Source organism: Pararge aegeria, chromosome 5 (genome assembly GCF_905163445.1).
Source record: "Pararge aegeria chromosome 5, ilParAegt1.1, whole genome shotgun sequence".
Taxonomy (NCBI): Eukaryota; Metazoa; Arthropoda; class Insecta; order Lepidoptera; family Nymphalidae; genus Pararge; species Pararge aegeria.
Genome location: NC_053184.1, coordinates 7037868 through 7061252, shown reverse-complemented (window position 1 = coordinate 7061252; position 23385 = coordinate 7037868). Strand labels below are relative to the sequence as shown.

Here is a 23385-nt window from a genome sequence, read left to right as displayed (position 1 = left end):
TCAGAAGGTCCTAACAGGTAAAATAATTAGTTTCGATGTTGATCGTTTTATAATGGTTTTCTTACATTTTAGTGAAACAACTCTAGTGAGACCGTCCGGACCAGTGTGCTTTTGGGTGATGATGCCGTATAGCCATCGCGCTGGTGGAAGATTATCCTCTTTCACCAACACCACGTCGCCTACCCTTGGTTCCGCTGTTTGATATGACCACTTGTGTCTATGATAAAATTTTGTCAAATACTCGGCTGACCATCTTCGCCAAAAGTCTTGAACCAATTTCTGCGCGAGATGCCATCTTTGTAAAGTTGTTATATTGGAACCTTCATAATTATTTTCTGGCACTAAAATAACTGGTTCCCCAATCAAAAAATGACCGGGAGTTAATGGGTAAGGATCCTCCGAATTACTGCTAACGTGACCAATGGGCCGAGAGTTCAGACAGGCCTCAATTTGAGTAAGAACTGTAACCATTTCTTCAAACGTAAGTGTGTGATTGCCTATTACTCGATTCAGATGTGTCTTGGTAGACTTTATTCCTGCCTCCCACAACCCTCCAAAGTTCGGAGAATGTGGCGGAATGAAGTGCCAGTTAGTGCCATTAGTAGCTAACCAGTCCATAATGTCAGCAGGAAATCCTGCCCTCCCTTTAGCAAATAAGGATTTTAACTCTTTATTGGCCCCGACGAATGTAGTACCATTATCGCTCCACAAATCAAGACAATGACCTCTCCTTCCGGTGAAGCGCTTGAAAGCAGCTATGAAGGCCTGCGATGTCATATCACTGACCATTTCCAAATGTACAGCTCGAGTAGCCATACATATGAATAAACAAATATAGCCCTTTGTGGCATGATACCCTCGACCCTTATGGGGCCTGACTGCGATTGGCCCGGCATAGTCAACCCCACTTTGACAAAAGGGGCGACTTGCCGTAACCCTGGCCGTTGGTAATTGACCCATCAGTTGTTGATTTGCTTGAGCAGAATAGCGAACGCAAGTCACACACTTTCGGAAATGCTGTCTAACAAGTCCTCTAGCATTAATAACCCAATATTTAGTTCCTAAATAATTGAGCATTGATTGTGGTCCACCGTGTAGTGTGCGTTCGTGTGCATCAGCCACCAACAGGTCAGTAAAATGAGACTTATGTGGTATTATTACAGGATGCTTCATCTTATCGTGGATTCTAGCCATTTGCAACCGACCACCAACTCGCAGGACTTCACCAGCATCTAAGTAAGGATTCAAGCAAAGTAGAATACTTTTTCTTTTAACCCTGCCCTCTTCCTTTAAACTTTCTATTTCATTATTAAAATGTTCATGTTGACACATCTTTATACAGGTATGCAGAGCGTTGTTGATTTCGGTAAAGGTAAGCCATTTTTCTTTATTATTTGATTTTTTATAGAGTATGAATCTTCTACAATATGCTATTACTCTTACTAGTTTTCTCAAAGATGAGAATCTAGAAATTATAGTCTCGTCTCTATTTTCTGCAGTCACATTACAAATAACGGTTTTTGTTTTCTCTTCTAAATTTGTTTGTTCCATTGTTCCTTTGCTGTAATTTATGGTCTTATTTTCTAACCACTTTGGTCCATATTTCCACAGTTTACTTTTGCAGCAGTCTTCGGCACTTATGCCCCTGGAAGCACAGTCTGCAGGATTATCTTTCGAGACCACGTGAGACCACTGGTTGCTTTCCATAATGGTAAGTATTTCCGAAACACGATTACCGACAAATGTCTTCCATTTACTGGGATGACTTCTCAACCATGCCAAGACAACTGAAGAATCTGTCCAAGCATGGACATTTTCCTTTGATATTTCCATTGAATTCGAAACTTCATTAAGAAGTTTCGCTAAAAGAACCGCGCCACAAAGTTCTAAACGAGGTATTGAAACCTGTTTTATTGGAGATACCTTAGTCTTGGAAGTGATGAGGTGAACGTGCACATTCATTTGGCTATCAATGACTCTTAAATAAATGACAGCTGCATATGCAGCATTAGACGCATCACAAAATCCTTGAAGCTCACGAAGGATGGCTTTACTGTCCGTTTGGATCCATCTGGGAATTCTAAACTCTATGAGATTTTTGAGATTTGCACGATATTCGATCCATTCCTGTAATAACAAATTTGGCAACTCATGGTCCCAACCGATGCCGGACAGCCAGAGTTTTTGTATAAACACCTTGGCTGTTATTATTACAGGTGAAATCCATCCAAGAGGATCGTAAAGCCGGGCAATATCTGAAATTACTCTTCGCTTTGTGACAGGTGTTGTCAATGGAGGCAGTTGGACTGTATATTGGAATTCATCCCTTTCTCTATTCCAGGTTATTCCTAAAATTTTCACGACTGTGTCTACTTTTATCTCTAACTTATCTTTGCCTTCATTGTCAGTTTCTATTTCTTTCATCAAGTCTGTGCTATTAGTAGACCATTTTTGAAGTTGAAACCCACCCCGACTGAGCAATTCATTCATTTCCTTATAAATTTGCCGTCCTTCCTCCTCTGTTTCACAACCGGTGATAAGATCATCAACGTAAAAATCAGAAAGGACGCGGTTTGAAGCATATGGAAAATCATTTCCTTCATCATATGCAAGTTGCTGTAGGCATCTTACAGCAAGGTAAGGTGCTGCTGATGTGCCAAAAGTAACACGCAATAACCTGAAATGTTGTAGATCAGAGTCTGGGCTGTCACGCCAGTAAAGACGCTGAAAATCAACATGTTCTTCAAAAACTTTGACCTGTCTGTACATTTTAATGATATCGGCGATCAAACATATCGGATGGCAACGCCAACGCATAATGATTTGTCGTAACTCTGGTTGTAGCGTGGGTCCAATCATTAAATCATTGTTAAGCGACACGCCATTAATCCCTTGACAAGAAGCGTCGAAAACTGGACGTACCTTTGTCGTGCTTTTGTCATTTCGTATGACTGCATGGTGAGGCAAATACACGACATTTGGTTTATCTCTTTCTGCACGTGGAACTACCTCCATATGATTTAAATCGAAGTATTCCTTTATTACGGCAGCATATTGTACTTTAAGATCTGGGTTTCTTAACAGTTTTTTTTCTAACAAAAAATATCTTTTACGTGCAATATGCCTGGAATCACCGTATTTGCAGGGTGGATCATTCTGTCGAAAAGGTAATTTGATGATATATCGTCCGGAGTTGTCTCTTTTCGTGGTTTCAGAAAACAACTTTTCGCAATTTTCTTCTTCTTCTGTAAGCAATTTTTTGCTAACTGATTTACACTCTTCTATTTCCCAAAATTTTTTCAGAATATCGTTCTCACATGATTGAACATGCATACTAACAATAACATTGTTATACAATTCAGAATTACGACTATTTGGGTCGTAAATGTCACCTGATAAAATCCAGCCTAGCCGCGTCTTTTGAGCAATAGGAGTCCCGGGCGGACCTTTGATTAAACCTTCTAATAGTATCTTGGAGTATACTCCTACACTTAATACCATATCAATTTTATTGGGTGTACCAAAAAATGGATCAGCCAACTCAAGCGCAGGAAGTGTTGAAATTAATTTGACAATGTTTTTCTCAGGTAAAAATGATGTAAGTTTCTTTAATACATACGCTTGGATTTCGATGACAAACGAGGAATCTAGGCGTGATTGAATCTTTATCGATACCATTGACTTACAGGGCATACTGCCCTCATCACCTAGCCTGGATATGTCTACTTTGATTGGCATTTTCTTAAGGCCTAATAACTGGACAGCAGACTCCGTGATAAATGAAGCCTGAGAGCCTTGATCCAACAAGGCTCTTAAAACTATAGTAGAACCAGCCTTAGACTCAGCCTTTATCATAGCTGTGGCCAACAAAGCTTGACCTCGAATGTTTGAAAAACATGAGACTACGTTAGTCGCCTCACTCTGTGGAGATGTGCTTAGTGTAGCAGCCATACTATCCACTACTTGATCATCGGATTGAGTTCCTTGATCAGATGATTGTGGATTGGGGTTTAGTGGGTGCAGTAGAGAGTGGTGTTTTTTGTGACACAGGCGGCACCTAGCGGACAGTCGACAAGAAAAAGCGGAATGGAAATTAGACAAACAGTTGAAGCACAATGAGTTGGACCGGACAAACTCACGACGCGCGTCAACACTTAGTTGACTAAACTTCTTGCAATTGTAAATCTTGTGAAATTCATCACAATATTTACAAGATTCAGTGACTTTAACAGAATCTTGACAAACATAACTGCGTGCAATAGTTTGCTTAGTCGCTTTAGTATCCAAAAATTCAAGTGAGCGGAACCGATGTTCCAAAAATTCCGTAAAATTATTAATCGTAGGCAGCTTATTGGAACACTCGCTAACTCTAATTTCCCATAGCTTGCGACTTTCTGAATCCAGTTTTTGACTAACGATGTAAATCACAATAATGTCCCATGAACTAGTATCAATCTCTAAATTTGACAAACCATTTAACATATCATTAGTACCATCTAATAACAGTTTAATCGAAGTACTGGATTCAGACGTAACATTTTTATGCGAAAAGAATCGCTTGAGTATGGAATTAGCTAAATATTGTTTGTTGTTGTATCGGCTTTCCAAAAGAGTCCAACATTGAATGTACGTGTCGTTTGTGATGGGTATGTGACGTACGAGTTGTTCCGCTTCGCCAGTTAGGTGTCCCTTTAAATAGTGAAGCTTTTGGACATTATCAAGTGCCTCATTGCCATGTATAAGTGACTTGAAGAGATCGCGAAAACTCAACCACTCAGTGTACAATCCGGAGAATGCTGGTATCGTTATTTTGGGCAATTTGACTGCACTATTGAAATTTCCAGTGACGTTTAAAGATGTATCTCTTTGTTGTTTCATTACAGAACTATCCAACCTTTCTTTCAACTCAGTCTTGAATTCTAAATAAAACTCCTCAACAGACCCAAAAACGTCTTCGCTAAAGTAGTCGGTACTCAAAGAGCTTCTTTTCTTAATCAATTCCACATGATTTTTGGTGAATTCTTTATATTTTGTTTCTAATGCTTGCAATCTTGTCTCAATGTATTGACGAGTTAATCTATCCTTTGCACATTTTTTGAAATTTATTCTTAGTTTGTCAATTTGAGACTTTATTTCTTCTTGAATTTCTAAAAGATCCATTTTCATTAAATTTTTCTAAGTGTTTCAGAAATTCTAAGTAAATTGGGCATAGGTTCCCCGTATATTCACTTTTTGTTTATATTTTCTAAGTCCTGGCAATTACTTTAACTTTAACAGAGTCTGTCACTTCAATTCAATCTAAGTCTCTAGCTGTCGTATGATTTTTTAAAGTACTCACAGTTGTCCTGATACCGCACTAACACTGCACTCACAGCTCGTGCGTACGCTACCGCACCTCTCGTAGATCCGCTTCCGCTCCGCTCATAGATCCGCTTCCGCTCCGCTCATAGATCCGCTGCCGCTTCACTTCTGGACCTGCTGACGCTATGGCCGTACTGACTAGTACAGCTTAAACCTGATGCTGCAGCACCCTAGCGCCCTCAGTGACAATCCGTCTCTGTGTCGACGCGGTCTATTTCACCACTCCTCAGCCAGCCTATTTCCGGCTCGAAGAACCAATGATCGCACCCACACCAAACCCGAGTGATAAAATAAAACTCTGAGCAAGATTTTGTTCACTGTAATTCTCAACCTTAATAACATTCAAGGAGGCCTATTCTAATTATTAGTAAAGAATCTTCATAGCGCGATACAATATTAAATAAGACCAAAACAGCGCCATCTATCGCATTACTTAAAAAATAACTTATTCAACCTTAAACACGTATACATAAGTTGTTCTCTTACTTGTGTGAATGCGACGGATGCTATCCATTTGTCTATTTGCTTCTCTGTCTACGATTAAAATAAACCGGTTATTAACCATCATTTTCCGGTAAATTGAACTGGTTTAGAGCCCTGCCTGATAGTGGATCATATGCATTCTTAAGATGATAACGGGTAAACCTTGGCATGGGTTTATAATACATCCATACTCCTAATCGGTTTCTGCGTGAAATTGTTCTGGAACGCCAAATATATCGGCGGTACATCTTTACCTACTAGAACAGATTTCCATAGAAGTCTTTGGTACTTAAAATGCTGCGAATTTTTACGGCGACGCGGAGGTAACTTATTCGCCTTAACGGAGGTAAATACGGCAATGTAAGGATTCAAACTATTTCCGCTTCTGTTCTTATTAATTTAAATGCTTTTAAATAAAAAATATGTAACTTAATTAAATTTACTACAAAGTACAAACTAATGCAGTGGTAGTTAAAAATCTATATTATGTCTGCAAAAGAAGAAAAAAAAGAAAACAAGTTTATCTCATAGTTTATTAATGTTTCATTAGACCCTTTACCAAATTATTATAAGTAAATAAATAGAACTACATACTTGGTAAGTACCATTCCTTCATATTTCTAGATCATCATAACAAGACGACAATATATTCAACTGCAAATAAAATTTTCCATTATAAAAACAAGCAAAACAGCCATATTGCAAATATATTTTCACTATAGATATATAAATAAATAACATTTCATTTAATATAATACTTTAGTGTAAATATATATTTTTTCAATGTGACATATACCTACTTACTTTGTTAAAAATTCACACATCTATAAGAGTTGAATAATTTTCGAAAACATGATATATATAATTCTCATTTATATTACTGATCTAAGGCACAAATTGCTACAATTTGATATCGTTTACTATCACTCGAGTTTTAAACTGGTAGATCATAAATAGTTTTTTCTTCATTAAGTATTAGTAAAATATGTTATTATTACTCTCAATAATTACAACATAATAAAATGTAACAGCAAATATCAACGATGATCTCAACTCGCCTACCATTTACAAATAATTGCTTTTAAAACAATTAACTTAAACTATGTTTTACACGCATATAACAACTTAAAACAAATTAAAATGTTGGTAAGCTGTGTTTTGGTATTAGGGTGAGGATTGCTACTCTAGAGCATTTCTGTTTAAGTATATTTAGCGAAAAGGTGATCTTTTGTACAGTTATATTTTTTTTTTGTAAACCAAGATACAACTTACGACAAATATTGATTGGAAGATTTAAAATAAAGTTGATGATTTGTACCGTAGGTTTCCAAAGTTTTTGTTTACATTGATGGAAAGTTAGTGATTTAATGTGATTTTAACTGATGATGATGCAATCTTAAAATGAGAATTCATACACATAGAATGTATTGACAAATAATCCAAACCTTACGGGATTCATACCGATACGCGAAATCGGTGGGCAGTATGAATGTGCCAGAAGGGTAGCTAGCCCGACTGACTAGAACCCTGGGTATTCAGTGTCATTTTGCGAACCTATTTAAAAATGGGTCATATTGATCTGATCCGCGTAACGGACCCGGAAATCATCTACTTAAGGCCGCAGATGTAACACTGAGCCAAGCAAAAGAGATCGATTTTAATAATATATTAAACTTAATTAAAACAATGGATGTAATGTCCTTATTTAGATATAACTACAATATAAAAGCTATTTTCATTGCCCGCTCTCCCAACCATTTCAAAATTGTACATATCACACTTATTACATATGAAATTAGATGTATGTTATTAAACTAGAGAAAATTTCGTATGATTTAATAAGTAAGTTTTTTTTTGTAAAATTATTATTTTGAACGCTGAAAAGTAGATACCAACGCGCGTTTTGGCAATAAAAAATCCACATCACAAAGAAACGAGGAGCGAATTGAGTTATCGTCGCGTTTTCTACTGTATCTTATCCCTACTTGCTCCAAAAGATTCTTTACATTTACATAATCCACACAAACTTGTACAGTATATTTTCTTAGTAGCCTTGGATCTTCTCACAATACAAACAACGCTGTAGGAAATGACACTCCCGTTCTGAATATTTGTGTTAAATACAGAATAACTTTTCCTTTTTTTGAGCACCAAATGGACCATTAGGGGTAGCTAGTTTTTATAAGATATGCATGCAGTGCTTAAATATGAAATATAAAATCTTCTTTGGAAACCTATTTCTACGTGAGAATAACTGTACGTATCATTTAAATTAATAACCAATTGTCTTGAAACCAAATCAATTATAATTGGCATAGTAATTTTACTCATTAAACCTTCTCATACATAACTTGATATACAGCTAAGAATTAACTATACAATTGACGTCAATTTTGCATAAATTGCTTTGAAACAAATAAGTATATCTGTTTCGATAAATTATCTAAAACCACACAAAAAATAGACCGCGATATTGCAACAATTATAGCACTCAACACACAAGCCTGAGCGAGGTATAGTATAGTCGGATTTCAAAAACATACTACACAAGATTCCGATCCGGATTATGCCCGCGAAGTATACCTTAATAACCGGAGTACCTCCGCTTCGACTTATATGTTTCGTGCTTAAACGTCTGCATTAAAAATAATCAAGTTGTAGTTTTCCAAACTTACACTCGATCAATCGTTAATGCAACATAGTTAGTTGGATTAGGGAACCACAGAAGTATCAACACCTGAGATACTGCACATTTACAAAAGCCAACTAAACGGGAATATTACTGTCATCTTATTCTATATCTATAGAGAGAAAAGGACTTGTCTTGTTTTCTCACGTAAATAAAGTTGAAGTTTGTGTACGCTAATTGTCTCATTTTGTTGGACGCAGGTAAAAACAGTATAATTTCATCGATGTATAATTATATTGACAGCAGCAGAACTTAAATCTTAATGATCGATGGTAGAACAGTTTTGTGTATAACAAAATTCGACGTTGAACAGACTATAATCGATGTTGATCATGAAACACCGTAAATAACTTAAGATATTATTACAGAGGTTTCTGATCCGAATTACTAAAAGAAGCAGAAAGTTGATACATATTTGCGGTTCCCTATATCCGATACAACGACAAGCAATATACATATATAAATTTAACTAATTCTGTAAACCTCTGTATTTCTGTAAACGTTTTATTATAATTAAGATCTCTCCTTAATGTAACATTAATATAATCTATAAATATATTATCTCTATTAAATATTAAAGGCAATATCTATCGTTAGATATGGACGGATTAATTAAAGGCGCCCAATGGGGTTACCGATTAATAATATTAATAGCTCTTAACTTTATACTACGCTTAGTTTTAACTCGCGGCGCGGCGTTCGGGACCAACAAAAATTATCCAACACTACACAATAAAAACACCAACAATGAAATAGAATATAAGAATATCTATGAATAAATATGTGTTGCTCGTTCAGGTAACTCACTAGGTCCATGCCGCGTACCGACTCCTTACCCTACAGCAAATGTCAATAACAAAACAATAATATAACTTCGTTGGTAAACGTAATTTCAGCTCCACCTAAGTCGACTTCGTTAAACTTAACAGGCAAGACCACAACCGATATTAAGTACTTATTAGCTACAGGAATGTAAATCTCAGGTTTTGGGGTGGAATTCCGAGGTTAATAGACCAACCATTGTAATTTTACACAAATCCTCCCATAAAGGTCTTAACCAAATTGACAGTTCATAATCTTGATATACATTTCAACAGGCATCATTGGTAAAGGATAGAAATACTTTTATACCTGTCATTTTTGTGTAAGTTATAGCCACTGAGAGAAGATAAATAATACAAACGAACTAGTCAGTTAACAGTAGCCAAAGGATACTAAAAGATAGTTATTGCAAAAATTAACGTCAAAATTAATTTACATTATTTATCTTGTCGCATTGGCATTGCTATTATTTAGGATTGATGTACGATCGAATTTGCACCAATATTGCCCTGTTCTTAATTACATAGATTCGTTTTCATCGTTGACGGGACGGACTCCGATATCATCTAGCCCTGGATATCATCTAGGCGATTTAAGTCTGAAACTCGTTAAGATTGCAAACATATTAAATGACGATTTTTTCAAGTCTGGCTTAAAAGTTACATAGTCAGGCTAAGTTCCAGCATAAATTTTAACGTAACGAAGTATATTTTTTTGGGTATTTAATATTACAATATCTTTAAAACCAGGGCCTAGATGATGATGCCTAAGATTGAACAGGCTATAGCAAAGACCCATAAATCTTCTATGTAAACTGTATCAAACCCGAAGTATAAATTTTCAACTTAACAAATGTGAGTGTTGTTACTTGATCTGCCCAATTTATAGAACTTTCAAATCGTGACATTTGTTAAATCGAGAATTCACACTAAATATACAAAGCATTAGAAAACTAAGTAACCGGCCACATTGCATCTTATAAAAACAAAAGTCAACCAATCCAAATGAAGAGAACTTGACTCTCGTTATATATTAAACTATAGAATAGGTAAACAGTGATCCGTGTATAATTTTACCAAGAATCTTTTTTTAAAGTAAAAGTAAGAACAAGTGTGAGTTATGCGAGAAAGTAGGTCATGGCAGCCATAAAAATGTAGATTAACATTAACGTTTTTCAGTTAAGTCAAATTTTAAAAACTTTGGATTAGATAACTACCGTTTTAGAAGTTGCTGGATCTTAAATCATATTCAAAGATTAAGTACTGAAATGAGAATCGATTCTAAAGCTAATCAGTTAAAGCCTGTTAATTTTTTAATTCTCCAATTAATTCGCGAAGTATAAAATAAAGTTGACGAAATTTAATGCGAGCAAATTTTGAGCACATCTTGCCTTACTTTTCTATTGCAGAGAAATATTTAAATGATTACTTGCTAAAATCGATTTCCACATGCCACAGACAAACACGGTATGTGACAGATTAAATACCAATTGGGATAAAAAATATATAAATAAATCAATAATTAGACACCATTATAAGCACGTGATATCATGTATGTTAAAATCCATCTTTTGTGCGTGGACGCAACGAAATATTAAGCACTTTTTTATAATTTGTTGAGCCATTTTCATGTTATTGAGCAAGTGCGTTTTTCTTATAATGGTCAGATTTCGTTTCATATAACTTATTTGCTAATCGATAAATTTTAAGTACATGCAAATGTATTGCTACATTACTATAATCAATTTAGAAAATAAATAATTAAAACAACTTGTACATTAAGTATTAGTCGTGGACTTGCATTACATGCATATTAAGAGAAATATAAATTAAAATAACGGAATGTAGAATTCATAATTCCGGTCTGATTTATCGATCACAAAAATTAAATAATCATGGAAATATAAGGCTTTGCCTTTCTATATAAACATCGTGTCAACAGCGAAATGTAAAAATATATTAATTTGTACACTCTTTACCATAGGTCTTAATAAACATTTGTAAAATTCACTATCGCACCAAAAATACTCTATAAATATTGTTTTGAATAACGCCCATGTACATTTAAGTACAAAGAAATTAATTAAATAATAAATAAAAATCTTTTAAGACAATAAAAATTCAAGTATCACTTCATTCCCCACCAAAGTCCACCGTTTAAGTTTCTCAATCTCGAATAATAATGGAATGCATAGATTACAATTTGGAATGTCGTTTTATGGACGAAGCATCAACACAATCGAATCGGCTTCGACAGGGTCGAATCGCACCCGAATTCCGAATTTATCCTATCAACATAATTTTAACACTAAAATATCCATACAAATATCGTCGCTCAATTACCTATAATTACCACTAAATAACCTTCAAAAATAATTTGCACTTTTTAAGTTCAACAGCTTCGGGGGGACGTTCAGCGTATAGCATATTCGAAGCACTTCCACCTGCTGGTGCCAGACGTGACGAGGCTTGAGAAGAAAATGTACAGTCCAGGAAAAACTAAATCATGTTAGGTTAGGAGAGGAAGAGGTTGCAGAGTAAAGGTGAAGTTCAAGTAAGTGGGAAGTGCTTACAGTATGCACACGAATAGAGTGCAGTACAGTATCACCACATGTATAAGTTACAAAGACGCGATGTTTGCACGTATTATTGTACGTTACGATCGCACGAAAACGTGTACGTTGTTATTGGTCGTTATAAATGTTACACGCATGTCTTCTTGCCGTACCATTTTCCAGCTTAAATTAAGGTCTATAATTAAGTTTACTAAGTTTGAGTCCAATTTATTTAATCCCTTTGCGATTAATAAGTGTATTTGCGCCAAATTGTGCATGTACTAATAAATTGGGTGAATATGTTGTCTTGAAAAAAAGTATTAATGTTGAATTTATTGAGCTCAAATAAATGCAATGCAATCTCCGTTCACAGTTAAATTTAAAAATTATAGTAGCAAGTTTGACGGTATAAAAAAAAATTTATATTAGGGGATTTATTTCTGGGAAAAAAGGTAAATATTAACAGAATGCGAACTGTAAATTCCAATGACGTCATAAATGCATATTGAAGTGCGTACAACATTTAATTTAAGGCAAAAACAACTATGCACGACTCTAGATTACTAACCAATAAAGTAACTTACACAAGTGGTTGTACTGTATAAGAGTAAAGTCAGCGTTGGAACGGCCCCCCAGCAAACAGTCATTGATGGCTCTTACTGAGCAGGTGGGAGTTGAACTCGTAGACGTTGCAGCATTGCTCGCCGCATATGTTGCACTTCCAGGGGTTCGAGTCGCAGTGGCAGCCCTTGTGCAGGAAGTACAGCGTGGAGTCGGGGAAGGTGATGGAACAGAAAGTGCATACGAGCGATGCGGGCGCAAGTGCTGCGTCGCCGTGGGTTGACGTGATGACTCCACCCTCGGATGGCGACGCTCGAGACGCCTGAAAACAATACAAACATTTAAGTGTCCGAGCCTCGCTTGACCTACTTGTGAGATTACCCCATGGATTTTGATGTGGCAACACTTAATCCCCACCCTTATATGTCCCCCAACCTTATGTTGTCGCGCCGGGCGATAGCTTCGCTCCTCAGTACGTCTTGGATTTTAAATGACACTTCGTTATTGTTAAAGCAGTATAGTAGAGATAATCGTATTTTACTTCTATTTTAGGGATTCACCTTCAATCTTTTAGAAGAAAGTATTTTCTAAATTATTTTAGTTTGCCTGCTACTCTGACGGCAATGAAAACCTACAATGTACAGTTAAATTAACCTTCTATGTAAGCTGCCAGGAAAACAGTATTTAACCGAAATAGTGATGGGCCGAGTACTCGATAATAACTCTGTAGATTTTTAATTGCTCGTGCTCAGCCAAATAACTTGGTTTGAATTCAAAGTTATACAACCAAGTATAACTCAAAAAATGAAATGTAAAATGGTGATTGAAAGTATACAAAACTAACAGTTTTCCTATTTACTTAAGATACTTAATAGAAACAACAGTTCTATGTATTAAATTTTTTTATTCATCCTGAACCACTGTAGCAGGAATTGATTAAACAGTGACTTATTATTTCATAAAGGCGAGTAACGGTGTATTTAAACTAAGTTATCTGGTATCTCTAATAGTCTGTTTCTCCTACACATTTGTAATGCAATTTTTCGTCTATGGTTATTCTTCGAAATAATTCTTTCAGTGGGACGGTGTTACCAGAAAATAAATACGGAAGATTGTATTATTGATAATAAAACAATACATAAACATTACGTTATAGTTGATATTTGGCAATAAGAAATACTTTTTTAGGTAAGTGTGCTAGTACATCTGAACTTAATGACCTTGAGGATAAAGTTATATAAACCGACATACGTTGTTTGCGCGCGAGCGTCCTCTGGCAGAGATGCGGCGGCGTAGGTCCTCTCGCAACAAACTCTTGAGAGGCGACACTTTGATCAACGACGACAAGCTCGATGTAACATCGCGTTTGTCTTTCCCATTTGTCTCGCCCTCGTTATCGCCTTCACGACCCGACTCCTCCTGCGTGTTTGGCTCCTTAAAACATAATTGAGGTACAGTCCGCGACCATGCATGCACAGAGCTTGTTATACTCCATTCTTTCTAACTTGCCTAACTTGGTATGGTACTTTTCTCAAACATATCTTCAATCTAACTCATTTTGTCAAATACCATTACTTTTCAAAATCGAATGACGAAAAATAACATTTACACTTGTTTTTTTTTCTTTTTTTAATAAACAGCTTCCTATTTACCTCATTGGTTGTCATGTTTCGAAATAAAATATAGTTCCATTTTTAAATTACACGACATCAGTTTAATGTATAATTTAATGTCCCCTAAACAACTACGTACATACGTATTTTCATACAACTTTTGCCGGCCGCCGCTCTCATGTATTAGGCCAGTACAGCAAATTCGATTTATCACGTAGAAGGTTGTGCAAATAATGCTCAAATTTTCAAGCATGTTTGAGAAAAATTATGATGATGCACTAAATTTCCTGTCTTTCTTACCTGTTTGATGGGTATCAGTGTGATGGAGGGCGTTATGTTGGTGGGTAGTCCAGCAGATAGCGAACTGCTGGCCACCGCACTGTCACCTGACTGCGGCGAGCTTGGTCCCTCGCCGTTCATACGCGAATCTAAAAAAAAACAGCGAAATTTTGAATGAATAACAAATAAAAAATGGGTCCGAGAGAGTAATTGAGAGATAAATTTAAAGATTTTAAAATAATGACATTGTATAGTCAGTACAGATTTGAAAATTTAATGTACTTTCATAAAAACATTTCTAAATTTAAGAAAAAATGTGACTGCAATAATTTAAAAACATTAGGAGTAAGAATAAACTTACAATGCAATATACTAGGTTACATAAAATTCATAATTAGTTTAAAGGAAATTGCATACAATTCTACAATAAACTACCAATTGACATCTTGGAGATGTCTCTTAAAAAGTTCAAAGTTTGTATTAAACGTAAGCTTATAGTAAAGTCCTATTATAGTATAATGGACTACGTAATCGATAAAAAAGCTTGGGTGTAAATTATGGCTCTAATCAGGTTGCTCTTCTAATAATTTAAAATGACATTGTGAGATGGTGATAACAAAAAAAAACCATTCGGCTAAGTTTGTTGTGGGCTTCTTCTTAGACCAGGACGCGTTTGGAACCCTCGTAGCTTTAGTTTTAAGTTTACGAATGTGGTTATCGCCATCATCTCACTACCGTGTAATTCTTATGTACGCATCGCGAATACGCGACCTACGACCTACATACGCAAAGTGCCACCTATGGGCCTACTTGAATAAAGATATTTTTGACTTTGACTTTGAAAATATACTTTCATTGCCACCACAAATACATTAAAAAAGAAAAGTATAACAAAACAACGTATACATTTTACGCGGCCGCAGCCTTATCGCTTCATAGGGATTTTTTTCAGGCAACCAATGGCGAAGACAAAGTATAAGGGGCTAACTTGTAGTAGGATAAAAAAAAACTCTACCTTGATGGTTATTGTGCACCGGGGAGAAGGTCTCATTGTTGTCGGCCATCGATATCTCAACGTGCGGAGTTAAGTAGTGCATTGGCGGTGTTGCGTTGTCAACAGAGCGGGCGCCATTGCTGTCGCCGCTGTCGGAGTACGCCGCGGCGACGGACACCGATAGACCGGACCCTAGAGCGCTTAGAGCGCTTATTGCACTAGCGTCCATCGTGCCATCTGAGTACGCCGCGTTGGCGATCCCGGCAGCTAGTAGGGAGACGGAGTTGTTGCCGGGGCCTGGGTTATCTAAGTCGATTCCGTGTCTGTAATACAAAAGAGAAGGTTCTAGAAAATTATGTTAATATCAACATAAACTAATTAAATAATTACTGAAGAAGACAAAATAATTATTGTACACAGAAAATTTCTTGAAGGAAGTATGAAGAAAATTTCTTTACTTTTAATATCATCATCCGACTATCTCCCTGGCGCAACGGTGAGCGCTATTTATTTATTTATTTATACTCTTTATTTGTACACCACTCATAAAAACGAGACAAGAAAAAAGAACAAACACATGAAGAATGAAGCAGGATACAAAGGGCGGCCTTATCGCTAAGTAGCGATCTCTGCCAGGCAACCTTAGGATTAGGAAAACTAAACAGAAAAACGCTATGAATTTAAGTAGAAGGTCCAGGTTAGATTCTCGGCCGGGGTTATTTGGGAATTTATAATTTCTGAATTTTATTACTAAATATTTTTGTCTGGTGGGAGGTGTCTACTGCTATAGTCGTAAAAATGTAATAGGCCGGTTTTGACATTCGTGCAAGACCATAGAATGTTACTTGGAACGAAACTGAAAGAAACAATAAAATGAAAGGTAATTACATACAGTGTTTTAAAAAATACGTAAATTTTTTTGGGACGTTAAATAATATGAAAGAATATATCGCGAGTATTCTTTTTGCGCTTACTTTATAGTAGCATTCAATTTATAATTGTTGCGAAACGTTCCGAAAAAAGTTACGTTCTCAGTCTTTTTTTTTTATACTAGAGCTGTAACCATTTTTTACTGAATATCGAAATTAAATATTGTGTAGTTATCTTTACTGCAAAGAATGAGCTTGGTTCTCAAAATGGATTCTGAATAATGAGTCTGAGTTGATGTATCTGACCAAGCGGCACATGACTGAAGCGTCCCCGCGCGCACTGCGCTGTTTTTCGTTCCTCATCTTGTAAAGTTGACTGTGCGCTCGTTTAAGTTTGATATATATTTTTACTATTACGTTAACTAAGGCTCTTCTATTTTGGACATTAATTTAAACATAGTGATTTGACTCGATTTTTGTGTTTGTTGTTATATAGTACTAACTCTGTTTCAACATGTTGAAAAGTGGACGTATAATCAACAGCCAGTCACGCGTATTGGTTGTGAAGTTAAAGGAATACTTTGAACGAACGAACACTTTACAATACATAATAATATCAATCAAGTACTGATACAAACTTGAATTGATTTATCGTGAGTATCGAGTCCCGAGTCTTATGGTTCCATAACTAGTTACGTCGCGATGACAAATGTCAAAACGGGCCTATTACATTTTTACGACTATAGTTACCACCCTACCGAAAAAGACGTGCCGCTAAGCGATTTATCGTCCCGGTACGATGTCGCGTAGAGACTGATCTCATCATCTCATCTTCTGGTTAGTGATGATAACGGGCTGACCTGTTAGGGGTACGGCAGTTATATTAAACCCATACCCCTATATGTTGCAAACGCGTTCTAGGCTAATAAGAAGCCTACAACAAACTTAGCCGGGAGTTTTATTTTTGCTATCACCATCTCACATTGTCATTTAAAATTATAAGAAGGGCAACCCTTCAACAGTATTAGGTTATTCGTTTAAACGTTGTATACATTCTCTTGTTATACCACGCTTAATGATAAGCTCCTAAAAAGTTATCAAATAATTAAAGTTACCTGTTAAAGAAGTGAACTCGGAGGCTCTTCATGGTGGGTGCGCGGTAGCTACACAGCGGGCAGGTCTTCACGAGGTCGTGCTGTCCGACGTGTTCGTTCTGGAAGTGCGCGCGCATGGCAATCTGTCGCTGGAACCCTCGGTTGCATATCGGGCAATGGTACGGCAAGCTTTTCGTGTGGGTCGTGAAGTGTTCCGCGAGATGGTCCTTGCGAAAGAATCTCTTCTGGCAGACGCGGCACTCGTACGGTTTGACCCCCGTGTGCCGCATTTTGTGGCGCCGCATGTTCGCGCCGTTCGAAAACTTCATATTGCATACGTCGCATTCGAACAGTTTTCTGTCAAAGTTACAATAATTTTTATTTTGAAACTATACTCCTTTTGGCGCGTTAGTGAAAAATGGTGAAAGTAAATGTTTACGATGCGCGCGCACACCGTCACACAAAACCGACACCGTGAAGTTAGTCAACATTTTAGTTTTTTAAAAAAGGTTTGACAGTTAACTTTCAATAATTCAAACAATACCTTTTTTCTATTGTTAGTGTAATTTTTACTGTAAACGCAGAATAAGGCGGAAGATAAAAAGAATGTTTGTTTTTTTAATTTTGAATTTTGACTGCAATTTCACGTGGATGATGCAGTCTAAGATATTTTCAGGAAACCTGTTAGGAATTATGGTAGTCATACCCTTAATACGTTTCTACGCGACATCACACCTGAACACTAAATCACTTAGCGGCACATCTTTGTCCGTAGGGTGGTCACTACCCATGCCCGTAGCCTCCCACAAGACCAGATCAGAAATTCAGAAATTTTAAATTCCCAAATTTCGCAGGGAATCGAACCCGCGACCTGGCATTCAACCCTGGTATTTCACAGCAAGGAAAAGATTATTATTTACCTTTTTGACCCTATTTTCAAAAGCAAAGAGGTGCGTGTGTGTGAGGTTAGTGTTTCCCGAAGTCGTAACCTTGATGTTTTAAACGCTTACAGCTTACAGCTTAAAGCGTCTGTAAAAAGGAATATCTAAATAAAAGTTTTGACTTTAACTTCTGTACCTGTGCGGTCGTGCGTCCGCATTCTGTGCGGCCGCCACATTGTTGTTGTCGGGGGAACACTGCGCCATGTGTGTGGTGAGAGCGCGGCTGCTCAACGTACTGAAACTATTGCATGTGGTACATTTCAACAATGTACTACCCCTTTTTGGGGTTTCCTTGCTAGCTGCGGGCGTCTGTAAATAATAATAAAAATCTTCATTGACCAAAGAGTAGATGAACCGATTACAAACTCCTTATAAATAGGTGACGTGATCTGTATATTATTAGGCAAAAAGAAGTGCTTGGGCAGTCGCAATCATAATAAATGGCTTGTCAAAATCACTTTTCAGAAAAGTACCTAATGTACTTCCAAGAATTCAGAATTCTAAATTATACAAAGTCAAAGTCAATGTTTTTGTTGTTATCACCATCTCACATTGTCATTTAAAATTATTAGAAAAGCAACCTGGTTAGAGAAATAATTCACACCCAAGCTTTTTATTGATTATGTAGTCTTTTATACTAAAATAGGACTTTTCTATAAGCCTACGTTTATACAAACTTTGAACTTTTTAAGAGACATCTCCAAGATGTCAATGGGTAGTTTATTGTAGAATTTTATTCAATTTCCTTTAAACGAATTATGAATTTTATGTAACCTAGTACATTGCACTGTAAGTTTATTCTTACTTCTAATGTTTAAGTTATTGCAGTCAAAACATTAATTACATTAAGTACATTAATTTATACTACTGTTTCACCACCTCCTGAATGTTGGATAGCTTATTCACAAATCTTGCCTTTGCCACATTGCATAAAGTAAGAAAGTGTAACATATGTTTCGGTTTTCAGACACTATAATTTCCGATGATGATAATATAATAGTCAAAAGGTGCAAAAAGTCTTTATAATTTTCAAGCTTTAAGTAGGCTTACTTTATGCACATTTGAAAAGTCAAGTCTAGCTGTTTGACCGCACACCGGTAATACTGGTTTGGAAGGCTGATTTTATGGAGAAGAAGTCGACAAGAAGCTCACCAGTGAGAGATCGAAGCGAAGCTAGGCGCTTCTAAGCTTGCTTGTCATTAAATCATCAATTGTATAGCAATCGTTCTAATGTATAATAAGTAAATCGTAAATCTGTTTTAACACATTGTTTAAGCTTATGCATTGCTAAGTCCAAAATTACCTTAGGGATCATATTTCATAAGCATACGCTTATACAATAGCATACTCCATCCAACAAATTACTTCTGTACCATTTACAGAGTGTATTTAGGTGTCACTAATTTATGAATGAATGAATACAGTTTTATTGTACACCACATAAACATATAGAAAAATTAAATTAATTAACTAACAAATTTATATGCGTTTAAAAAAACCATGTTTCATGATGTATTACTCATAATCAAAGGCTAACTTACTATATTACTACATATGGACAGGATGATTGTCGCAACAACATTTTAATATTGGTGCCAAAATGATAAAAGATTAAGGCGATGGCTTTGCACTTACCATGAAGTGGGGCCATCTGTTTGGTCTATCAATTGTTACTATAAAAAGGAAAAAAAGGGTTCCAGGCTGATGCACAAAATATTCTTGTTTTGTTGACAGTTGGCACTACAATTTAACTGGATACCACAAGCAATCCTTAACCTTTATTTCCATAGTTCTAACAAGGTTATACTGTATTTTAGTGGTGTGTTGTTAATTTGTAGTGATACATTGAATTAGTCTATTTGCAAATTTAAAAGTGGAACAAAAAAAACAGAGGCAATAAAACACCTACCATAAATAATAACAGATCAACTTTACTACTTTGCTAAAAACCTATTTTAATATTTGCAAAAATGTTGTTAAAACATAATTATATGAACCATTGCCAAACAACTGGTACTAATAAATCATACCAATAGGTACCGGATTTTATTAATCTCTGTTATAACACATGTAGGGAAAAACTATTACAGTGCAGACTTTAGGGGTAATAATATCTTGGAGATAACACATAGTAAATATTACATCTGTCCTAATTTGAGGATATATAGATTACATAGAGCTTTTTACAATACAAGTGAATATACAATGCAACAGTAACTCCTGTTTTCCTTATTTAATTTCCAAAATTTTTTGCATTATTATACAAAAATAAAAGAAAGGAATGTAATATTCCATTCTTTTATTTTTTGATTATTAGTTTAACATAAATCACATTATTTAAATCTTTGTCTTTAGCACTATTGAATATGTGGCACAATTACTTATTTCAAAGCCCAAATGGAACCCTAAAAACTCTTGGGATGTGCGGACAAAAATAAAAATGGCATAATCGTCATGCAAATCCACAAAGCAGGATCAGACAATCAACTAACTGTACTTTCTTACCAATTATAAATAAAACTAAAAGGGCTACTAAGACTAACAAAATCTTTATTGGTGCTATGCTACTATTGGTCTAAGCGTGATGATAACCTAAAGCCTTCATCAATAGATGGGCTATCCAACGCTGAAGAATTTTAAAACGGACCAGTAGTTCGTGAGATTATTGCAATAATCAAGTGAACAAAAAAAACTTCTTCAGCTTTATATATTAGTTAATGATTTACACTGGGATAGGCATTAGGCAATTACAATTATGAATCACTATGTCAGGTTCATTTTTAGTTGTGGCATTTAAGAAAACTGCTTGTAAACCAAAAGCACCAATCAATATCAAAAAGTGATCATTGCAAATTGCAATTGAATTATCTATCACTTGATGAAAATATTTATCATAACTAGATTAAAAATCCCATAATATTATATTATTACTCTAATTAAATAGTTTGTTTTTTGGAAACATTAAATTCATATTAAAACATATTTTTTTCACAATCCATAAATCACACCAATATTTGTTTTGTTTGCATTGGATTATTTATTTAAGTAATTAATTATAATTTATATCCTATTATTTTTGAAAATGAAATGTAATTGCAACTTATATGATTGTAGTAACAAGAAGCCTGTAGCCTAAAAAAAGTTTCCTACACCAATTGTAATGTTTTATTTAGGAATAGTATAATTTTTTAATGGATGAAATATTTTGTCTTTCATAGTCTTAGCACTAAAAACCAAAACAACATAATACTGTCACTTGCTGTGCTGTTAGACATGTATGTGATAATGCGGAAAGAAAGACATGTTAAAGGAAATTAGAGCCTGGAGGCAACAGAGACCACTTTCTACAAACATATAAAATGTTACCTCTTAGGTATCAGAGGATTGTTGCATTGTAATAAGGTTACTCAAGGTTATCTTATTTCAGTTTTAATACTTAGGGATACTCTAGCTAGTTTATTATTTAAAAAAAACAGTATATTAGTTTCAAAGATTATATTATAACAGTATATTAGCACACAAACAAACAAATTCGATTGCTTCATGGTATTACAGGATTGTTGCATTATAAGGTTACTCAAGGTTTAACCTGATAAGTGTGCCACTTTGTACCAATAATTGCCAATCTGATCTCAATATGAAAACAATGAGCCATGTCTTAAAGAATCACTAGTTAATATAGAAGTAAAAAATATGACTATTGTAGCTACTGACCGGTTCATTTTTAACAGCTGACAAATTCGGCGACACGGTGCCAGAATCGGCCTCTGTTTCCCCTTTTGATGACATCACATTAGATCGCGGGCTTTCTGATCATCACTCTCCCGCCTCGCACCTCTAAAACGTAAACACACACAAAACTTGACAATTACATTATGCACAAACTTTAAACACTAACTAAATAAAGGTTTGTAAACTAGAAATCATCATTACGAATAAATCCAAAAAGAATGGCGAGTTGACCCATTTACGAAAACATACAAATTATCGACTCACGATAGACTATTTATAAACTTTATCTATTGTATCCTCTTCGCATCCCGCTGTAGTTAAATGAACACAAATGGAGTTTTTTGGACTTATATGGTAAATATTCACACTCACTTGATTGCCCGTCTTGATACGTCGACAGCCAGAACAGCGGTATTTTAGGGAGAGATCGCTATGTGGCCTAATTCAATGCTTGAACTCTATGCACAAAATACGTGTTACACGAATAACTGTAAATGCACAAATAAGTGGGTTCCCACCATTAACTTATGATAATTGGACATTTAATAATATTTAACACTTCTTATTTAACTTAAATATTATGTTCTTGAATTCTAAAATGAAATCACTAACATTTTAATCAAACCAATACCCATTCTGTTTCACTACTCATTTATCTACTACGGGTGATTCGATTCGGATTATTCGGATATCGAATAAATAAAAAGTTTTTTTCTTATATTTTTTCACCTAGCAACATTATAATCTAATTTCTTTACTGTCTACTGAGCGAGTATCGACAGTAAGATAAATGAATGCACAGTAGGTCAGTAACTGAGATGCACAATGATGCACAACATAAATAAAAGTAACGAGACAGAGAAATTACATATCGAAATTTACACATACACATAATTTAATCACCAAATCAGATTTCGAGCCTGTAGGTAATTATAGTTCAGTAAAACTTATTTTAGATCTCCGATAATATTTATATGTAGGGAAAGAATTAGGATGTGGTTTTGGTTACATCGACATCATATTAATCGATTATTGGACATATCCATTTTTTTTTACTTTTGTACATCCTCAAACATTCATAAAACATTCGAAGTTTTTTGTTTGGTCTGTGTTCAGACAGATTATAAAAAGGCTCAAAAATACTGGACTAAAGACTAGGAAAGTCAGTTTAATCAATTTTTTGTCTGCATTGGATTATTTATTTCAATGATTTATTATATCCTATTATTTTTGAAAATTACTGAAATACTAGACCAGTAACGCCAGTTAATAAAAAATGTAAGTTCTATAGATAGTTTGTCTGGTTGTTGGAAACAAAGCGTGCTACCACCACACGATACCATAGAGTATGTACACACTTTATAACCTCAAAAGCAAAAGTAGCTTTTACTAA

General features: G+C 35.4%; 2 protein-coding genes across 2 annotated transcripts; both read right to left on the bottom strand.

Moving 5' to 3' along the window:
* LOC120623920 lies at window positions 1-5160 on the bottom strand. The gene has a single exon (XM_039890213.1). The coding sequence runs from the start codon at window positions 5158-5160 to the stop codon at window positions 1-3; it is 5160 nt and encodes a 1719-aa protein (XP_039746147.1).
* A 1707-nt stretch (window positions 5161-6867) lies between these two features.
* On the bottom strand, window positions 6868-22640 carry LOC120623625 (zinc finger protein ztf-16). The gene is made up of 8 exons (XM_039889707.1): window positions 22365-22640; window positions 21975-22097; window positions 18397-18569; window positions 17341-17676; window positions 15378-15679; window positions 14384-14511; window positions 13722-13904; window positions 6868-12792 (listed from the first exon to the last, which is right to left on the bottom strand). Exons 2-8 carry the CDS (start codon window positions 22047-22049, stop codon window positions 12553-12555), a joined length of 1437 nt encoding a protein of 478 aa, XP_039745641.1. The 5' UTR covers window positions 22050-22097; window positions 22365-22640; the 3' UTR covers window positions 6868-12552.
* Between the last annotated feature and the right edge of the window lie 745 nt (window positions 22641-23385).